We start from the raw sequence: 18,010 nt of genomic DNA, 5'->3' as shown, positions 1-18,010 counted from the left end.
ATACCAAAATAAAAGAAAAGAAGAAAACAAAAAAATATAGAAAAAGATCCTCTTGTATCATCGTATTATTAATTTCATAAGAAAAAAAACAATGATATTAGCTTGACAATTTTAAATAGGGAAGAGATAACATATTATACGGAGATTTAAAACTAATAATAATAATAATAATAATAATAATAATAATAATAATAATAATAATAATAATAATAATAATAATAATAATAATAATAATAATAATAATAATAATAATAATAATAATAAATCAATCCGTGAACGAAAGAAAGAAATAAAAAAAAGACAAAAAAAGTTTAAATAAAAAATAACAATTAACATTCTGAACATATAATATGTTATCAATAATAATAGTAATAATTATAATAATTATAATAATAATAAAAATAATAATAATATTAATAATATTACTATTAATAGTAATAATAATAATAATAATAATAATAATAATAATAATAATAATAATATTATTGATGTTAACACAAATAGTAGTCGGATTCGCGCAGCAGAGAAGAGTATAGAGAGAGACGATTGATTATAATCGGATGACGATGATCATATACAAACAAGCCGAGAGCTCTTTGTAACACTCACTGAGGTTTCTTTTTATTTATCTTGCATTTTAATACGGAGAGATATAGAAAAAACATATATTGTTTTGAAAAACAAACGACGGATAACTTATGAATAATCTGATGCTTTTTTTCGCAATAATAGTAATAATTAATAATTAATATAATTAATAATTAATAATTAATAATAATAATAATAATAATAATAATAAGATCATCATCGTAGTGTACATGTATGTGTGTATGTTTATGTAGGTGTATGTGTTGTGTATATCGGCTATGTATAATTATATTATATAAGAGAGAGGTGCGCGGCGAGCGTTGCAATGCATTGGGGGGAAGGGGGCTGTGGCCTGCGCACGCGCACATCTAAACATTTTTTTTCTTTCTTTCCTTTTCTTTCTTTGTTTATTTATCCGTTTTTCTTTTCTTCCCTTTTTCTTTTTCTTGGTCTTATCCTTCCCTCAATGTTTTTTTTCCGCTTTCTTTATTCTTTTTCAACCCTTTCTTCCTTTTTATTATTTTCTGTGTTTTCACCTAAATATATAATATTAATTAATTGTATTTTTTTTTGTTTTTTATTTTTTTCATCGTTATTTATTTATTCATTCTCATTTATTTATTTATTTATTTATTTATTTAATCATTTATTCATTCATTTATTTATTTATTTATTATTTATTTATTTTCTTTAATGCAAAACTCCTACAATGATAACCAAATACCACGGGGGTCTCTCGTACTATTTTGTGCGCTATTGTTGCGCGTGCACACGAGCCAACCCGGGATTAACATATATACAATATTTCCCGTTGGTTTGTCTCTCTCTCTCTCACACACACACTCACGCTTCACTCTTTCTCTTTCTTTCTTTCTTTCTTTCTTTCTCTTTCTGTCTGTCTGTCTCTCTCTCTCTCTCTTTTATTTCATTCTCTCTTTCACCCTCTTTCTCTCTCTTTTTCACCCTCTTTATCTTTCTTTCTTTCATTCTTCTTTCATTCTTCTCTCATTCTCACCTCTTATTCACTCCCTCTCTTTCTCTTTCTCTTTCTCTCTTTTATCATATACACATCACGCATACTCATTCTTTCTCTTTCTCGACACACATATACAAAGATACATGCACACATTTACGCTTGACTCTCTCCAACTCTTGCATTCCTCTTCCTTTTACGTTGCGTCTTTGTCTTTTCTCGTTTTACAACCATCCAAATCATCATATCATCATCATATCATCATCATGTTATCATCATTATCATTATCATCATCATCATCATCATTATCATTATCATTATCATTATCATCATCATCATCATCATATTATCTCCTTCTTGTTTTGTTTAGTTCCTCTGCTATTATTTTATCATCTTATCAGCCCCCATCTTTTCTTTTCTCTTCTTCTTTTCTTTCTTCTTTTTCTTCGTCTTCTTCTTGTCACTAGTAGTATTTTTATAACCGCCAGTTCCTCTTTCATCTTCCACTGGTGTATTATTTCAATGCAGAAGAAAATATGGACACTGCCATAGAAAAATCTTACAGAAGTAGGCACAGCGATTTCTTCTTTTGCTTCATCTTCTTCTCCGGTGACTTTTTATTGATTTGTCGAACTAAATCGTAGAAGATCTGTAATAATAATAATAACAATTATAAAAATTAATGTTATAACATCTAAATATTCCTCCTGCACAAGTACATGATATGTAGTAGTAGGATTGCGTCTACAATGTAAAATAGAAATTTTATTGTGAAAAAGAAACTCCCTCCAAAAATCGATAGTTTCATTGTAGAACACTACCCTCGTACATAAAATAATTTAATGATATGCGGAGGTAGATTCAACTTTTCATTTTTTGTTTCCTTCCCTCGCAAAAACTACCAGCTTTCTGATGCGCATAATTTGTCAGAGAGGAAAAATTATATTCAAGTTTTTAAGTTCTTCTCTTATTTCTTTTCTCATAAACCACTAAACATTTTCTGATGTAAGAAATTTTTCATAAAATCCATTAGGGGAAAAATCTGAAAACTTGAATACAATTCATAATAATTTGAAATTTTGTTTCTCTTCTGTTTATTCTTTTTTGTTCTCTGCAAGATACGCACAACAGATAGATAAATAAATAAAATTGATTAAAAAATAAAAGGATAAAACGTACATCGTTCACATTAATCTTGGCTTTGGCAGAGGTCTCCATGAACGCACAATTAAATTGCCGGGCAAGGTTGACGCCCTGGTCTTTGCCAACTACTCTTTCGTCCTCCAAATCACATTTATTACCCACAAGTACCATTGGCACATCATCTGTGTCTTTTACTCGTAGGATCTGTTCCCTCAGGTCTTGCAGATCGTTAAACGTCGACTGTGCCGTTATCGAGTATACTAAAACGAAACCTTGTCCGTTTTTCATGTACAAATCCCTCATGGCTGTAAATTGTTCCTAAAAGAGACAAATCAAATAAGCAAATACACAAATTATATTGTATTAAAATCCCTATTACATTTACATGTATGTTAGCGTATAAGGAGAGAGAGAGTGTAAATGTTTTAAAGATAAAAGAAGGTAAAAGAAGAAAACCGGTTGTTTTAAAGTGAATAATAGAAGAAGAAAAATATGCAAAAAAAAAGAGAAAATATCTAAATGTGTGTATGACAAAAGAGCACTGTATGACTTACCGTTCCAGCTGTGTCTAGAATTTCTAACATACATTGTTGACCGTCTACTTCGACTTGCTTACGGTAGCTATCCTCGATCGTAGGATCGTACTTCTCAACAAAAATTCCTTGGACAAATTGGACAGTGAGGGCAGATTTGCCTACACCTCCACTGCCCAATACTACTATTTTATATTCACGCATTTCTTTGCTCTAACTATTAATCTGTGCACGTTGTCACAGCCAAGTGATTGCCGAATCCGCCACGTTTTCTTTCTTTCTATATATAATGTAATATGGCGAAGAGGACCTAGAAAACAAAATAATTCAATATTTAGAAAAATTATTTATTATGTTCTTCTCCTTAAATTCATGATCATATGTCTGCCTTTCGTTAACACTAGATATACCAGACCAGTCATTTTAACTGGTTGGGCCATTTTCATTCAAAATTTCTACTTCATGTACCATTTGATTTCTGTAAATAATTAAGCGTTTTGTTATTTAAAAATGTCTATAAATCCATTTATCTATTAAAATTATTATTGTTAAACATTTTTTTTTTTTTAAGAGTAAATAAAGACTGGAAGCTTCAAAAAGCATTTTTTTTTGTATACAGCAGTCATTTTGACTAATGTGGTAGAAGTAGGTATACTAAAAATGGTGATATATCTAGTGTTAATAATATTTTAGTAACAAATATAGGAATTTTTTACAATAGCAAAAAAAAAAGAAAAAGAAAAATGATCATTGTACTATTTTCTTTTTATAATAAACTATTTCTATTGTTAGACTATTGCGCATAATTTGATCGATACATGTTCTCACTAACAAACTTGTTAGTGTCGGCGTGTATGTGCGTCTCTAAATACAGTTTGAGCCAAAAGTTCCAAAGTGATTTTAAAAATCAATTACCACTTTTAGGTCAACTTTTCTTATCTACGATTTGAAAACAAAAAAGGAAAAAGAACTTAATTTGAAAAGTTTCGAAAAAGTATAATTAATTAAAAAATTTACTCGCTAAACTTTTGACTCGAATATTAACTCCTGTTAACTGGCATTAATTATTTGAAAAAAAAAAAAAAAAATATGATTAAAGTATTTCAGATATATATCAAAGAGAAAAAGAGAAAAAAGAGAAAAGAGGAAAAGAGAAAAAGAGATAAAGAGATAAAGAGAGAAATAAATACATATATTTGTATATAAAAATTCGATAAAAGTGAAAGACGTTCCAGATTTGCGGATTTTCAGCGACGATTAAAAATGGGCGCGCATGCATGGGCGCCATCCTTTAAGAATGATAAAGAGTGGTATACACAGAAGCCTCTCGTTAAAAGCAGCCTGACTGTTCTATTGTGTAAAACTGTGTCACAGGGATGCGTCATTCTCGAACGAAAGAGTAAAAAGAGCAGAGTTCCCATTTTTCTCTCTTTTTTTCTTCTTTTTATTTTTCTTCTTTTTATTTTTCTTATTTTTATTATTTTTCTTTTTCTTCTTTTTTTCGAAATCCCACCAATAATATACGCACAAATTCTGTTATTCCTAATTTTTCTAATCAATGAATAAAGATATTTATTTATACTATTTAAATTTATTTATTTATTCTTATTATTTGTATCAATTTGTATGACTTATTCAAATAACTCAGAGTAGATCGACGCCATCTTTGAAAATACCACAATATATTTCCAAATCAAATTATTGATTTAATATTTATTACCAAAAGATTTTTTTGATCGATAATTATAATTCCTTCGTTATACTTTTAATTGTATTTATTTTTTTCGAGGAAATAACGAAATATCTTGTAGAATATTATTTTTGAACAATTTTCTTTCTCATGATGTAACTTTTTTTATCTTAACTTTAGACATTAATAAAAAAAAACAAAAAGAAACTGATGTAATGTACTAGTATTAAAGAAGTATTTCATACATAGTAATACATGTATCTAATGTAATATAGTTATAACATATACTTGCATATTCCTTCGAAAATATGTAGTAATTGTAATATATGTGTTATTATGCAGGAAGGATAACGACGGCGGGTTTTTTGAAATAAAAGAAAAGCGATCAGAGCTAGCGTGGAATCTGTGTCGCGTAGACGATCGTATCCTGGCTAGATAAGAGGTGGGCAGGATATGATGTAACGCCTGATAATACAAAGCAACGGCACGATTTACATCATATGAATCGCGTGTATAAGCTCTCTTTCAATTATCGTTAATGTCGAATAGTAGTAGAAAAATTTCCGTAGAAACTTTACTTTTTCGTTTTCTTGTATTTTTTTTTTATTTTTTTTTTTTTTTTATACAATTTCGTTTAAAAAGCAAATTATTTTTTAAATTAGAACCTTTTTTTCTTCTTTCTTTAGCATATCAATAATTCTTTATAATTTTGTTTAAATTTATTAATATATACAAGTATTATGATATTAAAAATGCTTCACAAATATTTTATTTTGTTAATATTTAGTTTGATAAGCCTGATATGTACGTATTATGAATTATGTATACGTATGCGTCATTAATACAATATGATATATATAATAAATAATTTAGTAATAATTAATGTTGTTTTTCTGTTAAATTATATTATATACATTATTATGAAACAATTAATTAAAAAGAAAAAAGAACGACAATAATTATTACTAAACTTAAACAACAGAATATTCATGAAGTGTGCAGAAAATAAGCACCGAGGAGATTATTTTTCTTGAGATCGACGTTCTCAGGTTTTCAAGGTTACTGGTATATTTCTAAACAGAAGTCTATGTATATATTTCTTTTGATACTTCGCTTAATCCTTTCACTTCGAAGAATTCAGTCGCGAGAGACACGAGAGTCGGATTTATCCGACGGTAGTTGATATACTTTATCACTCTTACATTCTTATTTTATATTTAATATTATTCTAACTATTGTTTTAAAGGGACAACACATTAAATTATTTTATTTCATGCATATCTATATTACTTTGTTTTTCTATCTAATCATCCAAGTAAACATTTCTAACGTGGGTAAATGAAATATATAATAACAACAACAAATTAAAAATTAAATTATACAGAGAGCATATATAAATATTGTAAAGCGTAAATTTTATTGATATTATATTTACATATTATTTTATAACGCTATACTAAATACAATTTTGTAGAATCTAAAGAATTAATGTTTAAGTTCTAGAAACGCGCGTGCCACTATTACTAAATATTTCATCGTCTAAAACCGCAAGGATTAACAAATTAATGTTCCATGACGTAACAATCTGCAAGCAACGAATATAAGAGCTAGGGATCTTTAAAAGAATATTGAGGTTAAAGGTTAAAAAGTGAGTATTTTAAAATTGAAGCGGAATAAATCATAAATGATATTAGTCATTTCTCAGAGTGGATTTGAGAGTTGAAAAATATATGAAAATGATAATACGACATATCTCATCGTTAATAATGAAGTGCAGATGTACAAGTGTAATTAATTACAACCGCACATGAGATGCTCCATTTGAAATTGACATTAAAACATTGTGGACTCGGTACAATTGTAATAGCATATTTACAATAGAAAGATGAAAATGTAATTAGATTTATACATAGAAATAATTGCGGGACGCAAGGGATTTCTTTTTTGGTTTACACATAAGAGTACGCAAAAAAAATGTTGTTATTACAAATATATACATGTGACATATTATTAAAATTAACAAGAAATGGTGGTCTACGATAATGAAGTATCATTATTTATTAAATGAGGTTACTGATAAAAGAGAAAAAACATGTTACAGATTTATAGGAATTATAAATAAGTTTAACAATAATACTTAAATTTTAAAAAATGTTCATTCAATTTTCCATATATGTGGTAACATTAAATATATCAAAAATAAGATGAAAGTAACCATTTACTACTAGATAGAAACATTGTAATAACAATAAATACATCATTTGTAAATATAAAACAATAGTTTGTTCCAATTTCTTTGTTCAAATTATTCTTTTCATTTGTTATAATCCAAATGTATATACTTATACTTCGGAAATACATAAAAACGAATAAAAATCAAAAATTTATAACAAACTAATATTTGTAACGATAAAGTATGAAACTTTTAATCGAGTTCTCGATGCGCAAGAGCAGATAAACGATAGCAAATATCCCAGATTCGTTGAAATCGGAATTTATCGAAAGCACATAATAAAGTAATATCTTTTGTCAAAGATTACAAACAGATTTTTTTAACAACAAACTCGCCAAAGGAAAGTTTATCTTATAAACATTAAAAATTATCTATCAAACATGAAACTTACTACGTGACGTAATAGAAGAAAAATATTTAAATAATATATTAATATTTTTTTGTCAAATATTTAATGATTATCATAGGATAAAAATGAAACTCAATTAAAAGTAAATCATACCAAATGTAAGAAAAAGATTAAACGAATGAATCTTTTCTGAACAATAGATTTTAGCTACAATAAATATTTAAAAAAAAAAAGGGAGGAGGTAGTATAAAAATTTTCTCTCTTTCTTTCCTAGATAAGAATCGAGCGACACAGTTATCGGGCGTGAAAACAGTCGAGAATGCACGAGAAGGAGGCGAATTCCCTTCGCAGTTACAATTACGTCCTCCACCTCGTTAAAACGAACGAATGTAATTCGAAACTCGCGCCGTATTTAATCGAGCCCAAGTTCGAACTAATTGACCAATCAAAATGAACAAAACGTGATCGTCATTGGAGGAATTTAATAATCAAATACAAGTGTAACAGAAATATAATTTAAAAAAGAAAATGATACATAAATCACGATCTAATATAAACCTTAGACGATGAGTAATCGATAATATAAGAGAATCACGTTGTTAAAGAAAATGTCGAAAGCGAATGCTTTCGGAACGTTCATGCTCTCTCTCTTTCTTTCTCTCGCTTTCTCGCCGTGGTTTTTCTGTGACAAAAAAAGGGTGGGGGTAGAAAAAGAGAGGAAGAAGAGGTAGAGTGGAAGGGAAAAGAGGAGACCGGCGCTCGTCGATTTCCGGCAGGGGTCGGCGGTTAGCATGCCACGCCACGATCATGGTTCCATGGGAGAGCTCGCGATGGAAAAGGCAGGCAGCAATACTGCCGGAGGGGGAAAAGTAATAGAGACAGAGAAAGAAAGAGAGAAGGAGAGAGAAAAGAGAGAGAGACGAAGAGAGAGGGGGATTTCCCTGTTGAGAGAGACTCGGACGGGGATCTTTTTTTAGAAAGCGCATTTGACGCTTGCAGTGTGGTACGAACGTCAATCCGTTCAAAGCTTACCTCGTGTACGCCGTTTCGGAGACGCTCCTAGATTCTGCTTGCAACGACGTATCCGTTCTTTGGCTAATGGAGGAGAGTCCAACGACTCTTTCTTACTCCTCCCTCCCTCCCGCCCCTTTTCTCTCTCTCTCACTCTCTCTCTATCTCTCTCTCCTCTCTTCTCTACAATTTTCTCTCTCTCTTTCACTCTCTGTAGGCGCGCGCGCACACTCGATTTTCCCTCTCTCTCTCTCTTCTCTCTGATTCTAGCCGTACCTCACTCTCGCTTCCTCTTCTTCTTCTTCTTCTACTTCTTCTTCTATATCCCTCTTTCTCTGTCTTTCCTTTTATCTTCTTCTTTCCTTCTATCTCTCGTTCTTCTTATCTCCCTCTTTCTCCCACTTTGAGCGCGCCTTATATACCCCACTCACGCACACACATATATATACACAATCTCGTATCCCGATTTACGAAGGATATCGGGCAGCGATTAGTTGTTTTCTGACTCGCCGTTCGATTCCTCGGCGCACGGTTGCAGGGTCATCGAGGGTCGCGGTGCAGTCGGTAACTGAGAGGAGGAGGAGGAGGAGCAGGAGCAAAAGGAGGATGTGAAGAGATGAGGGAGGAGGAGGAGGTGGTAGTGGTGGTGGAGGTGCAAGAGGAAGAAGAAAAGAAAGATAGTAGCGAATGATGGCAAAAACCGAAAAAAGAGGGACAAAAAAAAAGAGAAGAAGGTGTCAAACGTGGAACCCGCGTGAAACGCGAAACGAAATATAAAGATATATTGTTGTAAAGGATCCCCCCACCCTCGTCTTTCTAGACACGGTAGTTAGATTAGATTCTTCTATCTTCCTGTTCTTTCTTTCTTTTTTTTTTTATCCTTTTTCTTCGTAATATATTTTCCTGTCACGTTACAGCAATGTCCCTAGGTATTTTTCCTAGTCTTCTTTTCACACTACTACTACTACAACTTGCCCACCACTGTTGTCCTAGTCGTGTGCTCCACCTTGTCCTCGTCACCACCGAGAACGACAAACGGGGACGGACGACACACACGCGCACGCATGCACGGCACGCACGCACGCACGACGGACGAACGCGACGAACTACACCCACACGCAAGAAGCACAAAAACACACGCGCACTATGAGCTGGAAGTCTCTTTCTGTCTCTCTCGATCACTCGCTAACTGGAAACCGGACTGAAGTTTAGTTTGTCTTCCTTTAATTGAGTTTTTTCTTTATGTTATATTTCAAAGCGAATAGTTCGTTGCGGTTTTGACACTTTTTTCCTTTTTCTCTTCTTCTCTCCACAAAAATACTGGCGAGAGCAGAAGCTGAGTAGAGAGGAGGCAGCAAGGCGACAGCAGCGCGCACAATTCTACCGTTATCTAGGGCGATGTCTCTCTGCTCTTTACCACTGCGGGGCCCTCTGTCTATACAAAACGATCGTCCTGCCCTCCTCCAATTTTCCCAGCGATGCAATCGATGAACTTCTTCCTCTTTTCTTCTTCTTTTTCTTTCTCCTCCTCTTTACCGATTGCACCCCGTTTCTTGGTACATTTGTTCTAGGGATTTTTTTCCCCTCTCATCTACTTTTTTCTTTTCTCTATTCTCTTATCCTTTTTTCTTTTTTACAATACTTTAACAAATACATACGTTTCTAAATTAAATTAATAACTTTAATATTATTTATATATGATTGAGTATACAAAATATTATTTTATAGAAATACGTTATATTGAACTATTGTAACGATACTACTTCGACAGAAATATCGATGAATTGTGTGGCCAACACAAAAGATTACTCACTAGATATATTTTATTTAATTCGTAGATTTCGTTCATAGATGGCCGTAACATTTCTACCTTACCAACATATCTTGAGGTAACATTTATTCTATGCATAACCTTAATGTTTTAAAATGTATCTGTCACGTGTTGTTTGTTAGAAAAGTTTATTTAAAGAATGCCACATATCCCTGACTATGACGAAATATATTTATTAGATATTTTCAAGAATTTTTAGAAAGAAATTTTTGAGATATTAATAAATATACTTCTCGAACGTTGCGTACGATCGAGTATATTGAAATCGAGGAAGATTATGTCGATAAATAAATACTATTAAAAATTTTTTAATATTTTCATTATTCAGCCACTTATTTTTCAAATTATTTTCAAATTAAAAAATAAGATTTATTCTTAAAATTTTTGCATTTTTCTATGCACAGAAGGAAATGCAAATTAATTGAACTTTTTTAAATTTTGTATGTAAATGCAAACTCATCAATGACTGACATATTTTAAAACATTATTATCAAAAATGATATTTTAAAAAACTCTAGCATTGCATAATTTAAAATTAGTTATTTCATGTTTGAAACTTTTAAAAAGATTATTGTTATAATTTTTCTTACTTTTTACAAATATACAAATTTTCGCTCATGATGAATAATGTATATACACATTATGCATTTGTACAACTTAACCATTATATATTATAAAAAAATTATCATATTGTATAAAATTATTCCAGTAATCAAAGGTTAGCTATTAAAGAAGAAAGAAAAAATAATTCAAGATATTAAGTCTCAAATATTTGTATCTCACAACACAATTTGAAATATTTTCAAATAACTAGGTTAGTTATTAATGTTACGAATATTCAACATTATATTTTTCAATACGATTTTCATTATATAAACAAATCTAAAAATCTAAATCTTAAATATAAGGTTATAACATATATATTTTTTTGTAACAAGTAGTTTTTTGAGAGACCACAATGCAAGGTATACATATATATACATATATATGTGCGTGTATATGTTAAATATTTTTATTTATACAGGTTAATAAAGAAAATGGACACCAGGAAAGACCAAAACATGTCGAAAAATTCTCAAAAAAGAAAATTAAAATATGCCAATCAAGCGGAGATACTTCGGTCTCATCAAAGGGATTTAGATTTTGTATTACAACTGCAAGAAAAGCTTTCCGACATATTACATGATTTTAAGAATTACAGGACTCTATCTCGGCATTTAATTTCTGATACATTAGCTAAATTGATATATTTTATTTTTACAACTGGAATGGGTAATCAAACTTTGGGAGAAGAGTATACTGGAATTGTTCAGGCTGATATTAAAGCATACAGAATTCCATCTTTAAGTGTATGTAGTATTCATATGATATATTAATGTATATTTGATTATATTAAGCATAATAATTAATGAAATTTCCTATTTAGGCAAGGATTATGGCTATGATGCTAGAATATTTTGGGGAAAGAACGTTGTTGAGAGGATTGGATCTATTACAAAGATACGTTAATGATTCTGGTAATCAATTAACAGAACAGTCGATTAAATTGCTCAATTTGATTTTATCAAGATTACAGTCAATAATACCTCTACTCATATTAATTCATAAAAGTATCTTTTATATCTCTGGTAGATATTACAGTTTAGGTAAAAGATTAACTAAAATAGATTATGCAAAGGTAAATTTTTTGCATATTATATTATACTATTATTATAATATTAAATATTAATGAATAATATTTATTGTATTTTGGTAACTTATTAATATTTCTAAAGGTTTACGGTACTCCATCTGTTGATAAAATTAGCTGGGGTTTAAGGTTACTCGGAATCATAACTTTAATGCAATCTGTATTAAAAATATGGCAAAATGAATCGCAGCGGAGGAATAACGAAGAACATATAAAACTGACTGAAACAGATGTACATGGAAAATGTCAGTTGTGTACTGAAGCAATATCAACAACTGCAACTCCCTGTGGTCACATATTTTGTTGGCCTTGCATTAGTAATTGGTTGCGCAATAAACCACAATGTCCCTTTTGTAGAGAAAATGTTCCACCCCAAAGAATCGTATATTTAATGAATCTATAATACAATATATAAATTATATAAACTTATATAATATATTCTTATTTATATATATACGTATGTATATATACATATATATATAAAAGACGAATGTTGGTAAATTTTGCTTATAAATAAATAGCATTAAAAACGTTTCTTTTATGATAAAGCTGTATTGTGCAAGTATATTAGTAACACTCGTTAAAAATGAAACTGAGAATTAGGCTAGATAATAAATATTTCAATTGTTTCTACAAATCTATAAAACAAAGAAGATTCGTATATTCATACATAGATATATACATATATATATATATATATAAAATATTCATACATACATATATACATATATGTATGTATGTATATACGGAGTATATACATATATACTGTAAATATATAAAAAAATATTAATTTTTATTTATATTGTGTATACACACCATTTTTCATTTAACAATACATTGTCTACTACGTAACAATAATATACAAATATTCTATTATTTTGTCTTTCCTTTTCTTTTCAATGATTTGAAAAATTATTTTAGTTAAAAGAAAGATATCAATGATGAAAAAACTAATGATATAATTCGCGATAAATGATTAACGTGTTCGCCACAGCTATCATTTATTTGTTACATATCAATTCCAATTAAAACCCTGAATTCACATGTCGTTTATCAATGTATATATTTGTCATGAATCAATCAATTAAAAAATATAAGTTATAGATTTGGAATCTTTTCTTCATGACATAATAGCGAACGCGTTAATACCATATTAGTTATAAAAATGTATATTTAACATCTATGGATGACTACTTTAGGCAGTTAAATCACTTATCATTTTACCTAAACCTCTCGGTTCAGAATTTTCTCTCATACGAAATCCACAAGGTTTATAAGCATCGTAAAATGTTGATCTTAAACACTGCAGTTTATATTTGCGACTTCTAAAAAAATACAATTCACATATTGCGTATAAATTAAATCATAAATAAAAATATGCACACGTATATTTATATTTGTTATATATTCACATATATTGAATCCCTTGCATCATGATTTAATGCACAGAGCTGAACACCATATTTGGTGCTATATTTTGTACTTTTTATGTATGGCCCGTTAGCTCTGTTACAAGTCTCATGCGTTTTTACAGTGTGCAAGGGGTTAAATAAGTAAATAAATATTTATTTAAACTTTAAAACTTACTGTACTTGTGATACGAATTCGTCATCTTCCAATATTGCTTTACTAGATCCATGTCCTTGATTTACAAAATTTTCAAATAAACCTTTGCTAATCGAGCCAGAAGAATTAGATCCATCTGTAGTAGATGCGTTAGCTGTTGTTGAACCACGTAAACTACCAGTTCCAGATATCATTTGCCATGAACCACCAGAGGAAGTTGATTCATTTCGTTGTCGACGACAACCCATAGGTACAGCGACTGGAGACGTTCTTTTAGGGGGAAAAGAGGATCGATATCCTTGTGCTTCCTTACTAGGAGAATTTTGAATTGTTAATTGTGCAAAATTTCTGTAAAAGACAATAGATTTATTTCAATGTTAAATAATAATATCAAAAGATAAGCTAAATCAAAATTATTGTATGCAGAAAATGATACAAATATCAATGTATACCCAGTAAAATTATCATCTTGATTAGAGCTTTCACTATAAAACAAAGTTGGTGGGTTATCTTGACTATCTTTGCTAGATCCACTACTCAGACTTAAGTTGGAACTAACAGATTCAGTATCATATATGAAATTTTCCAATTGTGGTTCGCTATCCGTAGAAATATTTTTTGTATTATCATATTGATTAATACTGAAATCTTCGTCGGTAATATATTTCAGAAAATAAAAACAGAAGAAAAATATTTCTTCTCCTTTGTTTATTCTGTCCTGTAAATTATGTCCAAAAAGTAGCCAATCGTATGCTATTGTATAATAAAGAATTTGATTAACATCCAATGATGTGTGTATAGCACCGTCAGCCCATAAACTAATTCTCAATAATGAGATAAATAAAGGTGTTCTATCCCATCCTATAATGAAAATATAATTCTAATAAATAATAGATCAAAGATATCATTATTAAAAATAGTAAGTATCTAAGACTTTTATTTATTACCTGAAATACAGTGAACCAGCAATCCACTATTACTTTCATTTAAATATCTCAAAATAAGTTTTAAATAATTTTTAGTTAATTTAATAAGATCCCAAAATTGATAGTGATCCCATTTTAACTGTAACTGAGAAGAGATTGTATCTTCGGGTATATAGATTTGTGCGTCCACATAAGATTGAGCCCAATCGAATATTAAACCCTTGGCGCAATAATTATTCTCTCGAAATTGTTTGAAGAACTCACAACCAGGATATGGCAAGGAAATAATGGCGAATCCAGAATACCTCTTCTCTTTATCTATCTTCTCTGAAGAAGACACGCTGAGTATCGAACAAAAGAGCTCTGTTTAAGGGCCTCTAAAAGTGGATTTACAAGTAAAATGGACTGTACATGCTATGCTAACTATTATGAAACTTTACACCGTCTGTGGAAAAATAAGTTAGTAGTACTCATCGGTACAATTACAATAACAATTTCAACTAATTCCTATTTTATCAAATATAATCAGAATTGTGAATATTAAATAAATTTTATATCACTATTACGTATTGATACAAAATTATGTATGAAGAAATTATGCATTGTGTATTCCCAATTTAATTTATTTGTAAAAAACGATGTAAATGTTAAATAAAAAATTAAAAAATTGTAAAGTTTCGAAAATGAGCTTTTATAAAAATAGAATATCATAAATAATTGCATGCAGAGTTAAAAAAATGGTATTTTAAATGAAATAGAAATCTTACTTCAGTCCATATTTAACTTTCTTATTTTCCACCATAAAATCGATGATGGTTCCTACATTAAGTGTCTTCAAAAGTTTAATGTCTTGATTTCTAACTCTGTCAAATAATTGCCAATCGTTATTCTTTGGCTGTATCCCACTTGCCTCATCTAATTGTTCATCAACAGGAGAAGATACACTTCCATTACTTGGAAAGAAATAATTTATTCCCAATCTACCACAAATTTCTGGTCCACTAGCTAATGTTGCTGATCTGCATATATGTCTACCATTGTAAAGTATTACAGGCAGTGGAAATCTTGTACGACATCTAGCATATCTAGCATTTTTTATTATTTCCCTTAATTTATTAGGATCATACATGCTTTCACACATAGTCTCTGTATTTTTTGATGGCAGTGATGTCGATGGCAGTGATGTCGATGATGTATCATTTGTATCTGGATTTTTTGACTTTTTATTTTGTAATAGAATAAGCTGACTCGGATAATGTCCACATAGTTCACCTAAATGATTATTTATTACCGAAAGAGTATAATCTAAACTGCTAAGAAGCAGACATCGTTGCATAATAATTTGATTCTGAAAAAGAAATTGCTCGAGTTTTTAAATAAATAACAAACAATTATGACTAATTAAGAAATAGCAATATATAACAGGTCTTCTCAAAATGTGGGTCACAGAAATTGTAGCAAAACTAAAAAACTCCTGGATACGTGTTAATTAAAAATTAATTCAAAACTAGTTTAGCAACACTAAACGTATAATATGTTTGTGTATTTATGATAGTAAAAAAGAAGATAGTATAAAATCTATACCCTGGGTTTTACAAAAATATTAGCATAGATAAAGGAAGTCGCCAAGTGGAAAAGTTTGAGAAGCCCCGATACATATATAATAATATAAAATAATAAATAATTACTGTTTCCGATTCATCTTTAGTCTGATAAATATTCTTAGAGAAGTACACAACTAATTCTTGTAGATCTTTAGTGGTGATTTCAGTCATGGTTAACTGACTTTTAATGTATGTATCTAAAACTTAACAAGTAAGCATATTTTGGAAGAATTTTAATTCACAACAGGTTGTCTTCATTTAATGCACTTTATGCATTATTATAATAGTTATTATTTTTAAAAGTACTTCCAATGTTTTTGTATAAAGAAACAATTGCACTACTGTTGTTGCATTTCATATATACCATGTGAATAATACAGATTTGTCACAATTCTTTAACTCTTCCGATCACAAAATATATGTGCTCTTTGATACTTATACGTTAAATTTATGATTTCTCGATAACATATTTCTAATTGCTAAATGAACAATTACGTACTTAATAGTACTTAAGATATATACATATATATATATATATATATATAGAATGCGCAAAAATTTATGTCATACAAATAGTTAAATATTAGTAATCATTCTATAATGTATAAATTAATTATATAGAGATAACACTATAATCCCATTCGCAATAATATTATGTTACATATTAATTCCAGTCTTCGCATCTTTTAACGCATTTATAATATCCAATAAGGCCTGACGTTTATTCCTCTATATGAACATGTAAATCTTTATCTGCATTAATTATCACTCCGTTATATATTTATATTATTGTTAAAAATTCCTAATAATCAAAATAATCATTGTTACTCATTAAATTAAAATTAATAAATTCGAAGCTTTTAAATATAATAATAATATTATATAAATATATTCTTAACGTGTATACAAGGTATTTATTACTAATGTTATTATTATAATCATATATATAGATCAATTTAGATTGTTTTATTAATTACTATACTTGTTAGTCATATTAATAAATAAAAGACGAATTTGATCCTAAATTAAATCAAATAAATGATTTTTTTTTGTATACTTTCCAATTACTTGTTTATATAAAATAATTATAATAAAGGAGTATATATATATATATAAATAATGTAACAATTATTTTACATAAGATAATTGTGTATAAAATCTCTAGATCGTAATAAATGTGATCTTCATGTACTTTTCATGTGCTCTTCATGTGCTCGCGTTATTATTATAAATAATATTTTTATTATTAATGTATTTATTATGTTTGTCATTAAATCCAAATTTAAATCTTCATGAAATTCAAATGAACGTTATTATTTATTATTATTATAAAAATCTATGATAGACTATATTATCCATATAATAAAACAGTGCAACATAACCTTTTTTTAACATGGCAAATCCAATGCTTGTCGCATCCACACTTGCATGCATTTCGAACTTTACGTAATAAAATAGTCATTTCCGAATGAATTAAATAAAAAATGAAAAATAATAGACTAGTTTTAACAAACAAACAATTTTCATTAAAGTGCAATTTTTTCTTTTTTTCATAATCACTTAGAGAGCACGTTTTTTTAAAATGTGAGACATACTATACATACATACATAGATGTACACCTATCTCATATTTTCAGAACTTTAATTACCGACAGATCATTTTCATTCGCCACATCCATTTTAACACAATCAACAAACTTTGTTTGAGTTTTTAAAAAAGGACGAAAGTGAAAGAAAGCGTGTGAAAAAAATAAATGCACACAGAGTATTTTATTTTTACTTAAATAGGATCGAAATATTTTATTACAAACATAACGCGTTTATACATATATATACATACATACGTTGCGTATGTATGTAAAAATTAATTGAA

The 18,010-nt window shown here is 29.2% G+C and overlaps 3 protein-coding genes and 1 long non-coding RNA gene across 5 annotated transcripts; 2 read left to right on the top strand and 2 right to left on the bottom strand.

The window, feature by feature from the left end:
- Positions 1 to 593: 593 nt before the first annotated feature.
- Positions 594 to 10,136, bottom strand: Rap1 (RAS oncogene family member Rap1). 2 transcript variants are annotated; one of them, XM_015315591.2, is made up of 4 exons: positions 8,542 to 10,136; positions 3,259 to 3,547; positions 2,741 to 3,022; positions 594 to 2,210 (listed from the first exon to the last, which is right to left on the bottom strand). In XM_015315591.2, exons 2-4 carry the CDS (start codon positions 3,439 to 3,441, stop codon positions 2,121 to 2,123), a joined length of 555 nt encoding a protein of 184 aa, XP_015171077.1. In that variant the 5' UTR covers positions 3,442 to 3,547; positions 8,542 to 10,136; the 3' UTR covers positions 594 to 2,120. The 2 variants fall into 2 exon arrangements, with proteins under 2 accessions (XP_015171077.1, XP_015171078.1); XM_015315592.2 differs by having other exon boundaries at positions 8,797 to 10,136.
- Positions 3,554 to 8,448, top strand: LOC149032465 (uncharacterized). The gene is made up of 2 exons (XR_016176728.1): positions 3,554 to 6,261; positions 6,425 to 8,448. It is a non-coding gene; the product is annotated as an uncharacterized LOC149032465 (long non-coding RNA).
- Pex10 (peroxisomal biogenesis factor 10) lies at positions 9,205 to 12,272 on the top strand. Its single transcript, XM_089173024.1, has 4 exons — positions 9,205 to 9,345; positions 10,359 to 10,409; positions 11,376 to 11,700; positions 11,778 to 12,272. Exons 2-4 carry the CDS (start codon positions 10,372 to 10,374, stop codon positions 12,078 to 12,080), a joined length of 666 nt encoding a protein of 221 aa, XP_089029150.1. The 5' UTR covers positions 9,205 to 9,345; positions 10,359 to 10,371; the 3' UTR covers positions 12,081 to 12,272.
- Positions 12,216 to 17,817, bottom strand: EDTP (Egg-derived tyrosine phosphatase). Its single transcript, XM_015315587.2, has 7 exons — positions 16,222 to 17,817; positions 15,301 to 15,881; positions 14,555 to 14,874; positions 14,060 to 14,468; positions 13,629 to 13,955; positions 13,266 to 13,366; positions 12,216 to 12,438 (listed from the first exon to the last, which is right to left on the bottom strand). The coding sequence occupies exons 1-7, from the start codon at positions 16,306 to 16,308 to the stop codon at positions 12,356 to 12,358; spliced, it is 1,908 nt and encodes a 635-aa protein (XP_015171073.2). The 5' UTR covers positions 16,309 to 17,817; the 3' UTR covers positions 12,216 to 12,355.
- Between the last annotated feature and the right edge of the window lie 193 nt (positions 17,818 to 18,010).

Source organism: Polistes dominula, unplaced genomic scaffold (genome assembly GCF_049000335.1).
Source record: "Polistes dominula isolate Pdom_NZ unplaced genomic scaffold, Pdom_raw_medaka contig_22, whole genome shotgun sequence".
NCBI classification, from domain to species: domain Eukaryota; kingdom Metazoa; phylum Arthropoda; class Insecta; order Hymenoptera; family Vespidae; genus Polistes; species Polistes dominula.
The sequence above is the reverse complement of the archived record's forward strand: the minus strand, read 5'-3'. Positions and strand labels throughout refer to the sequence as shown.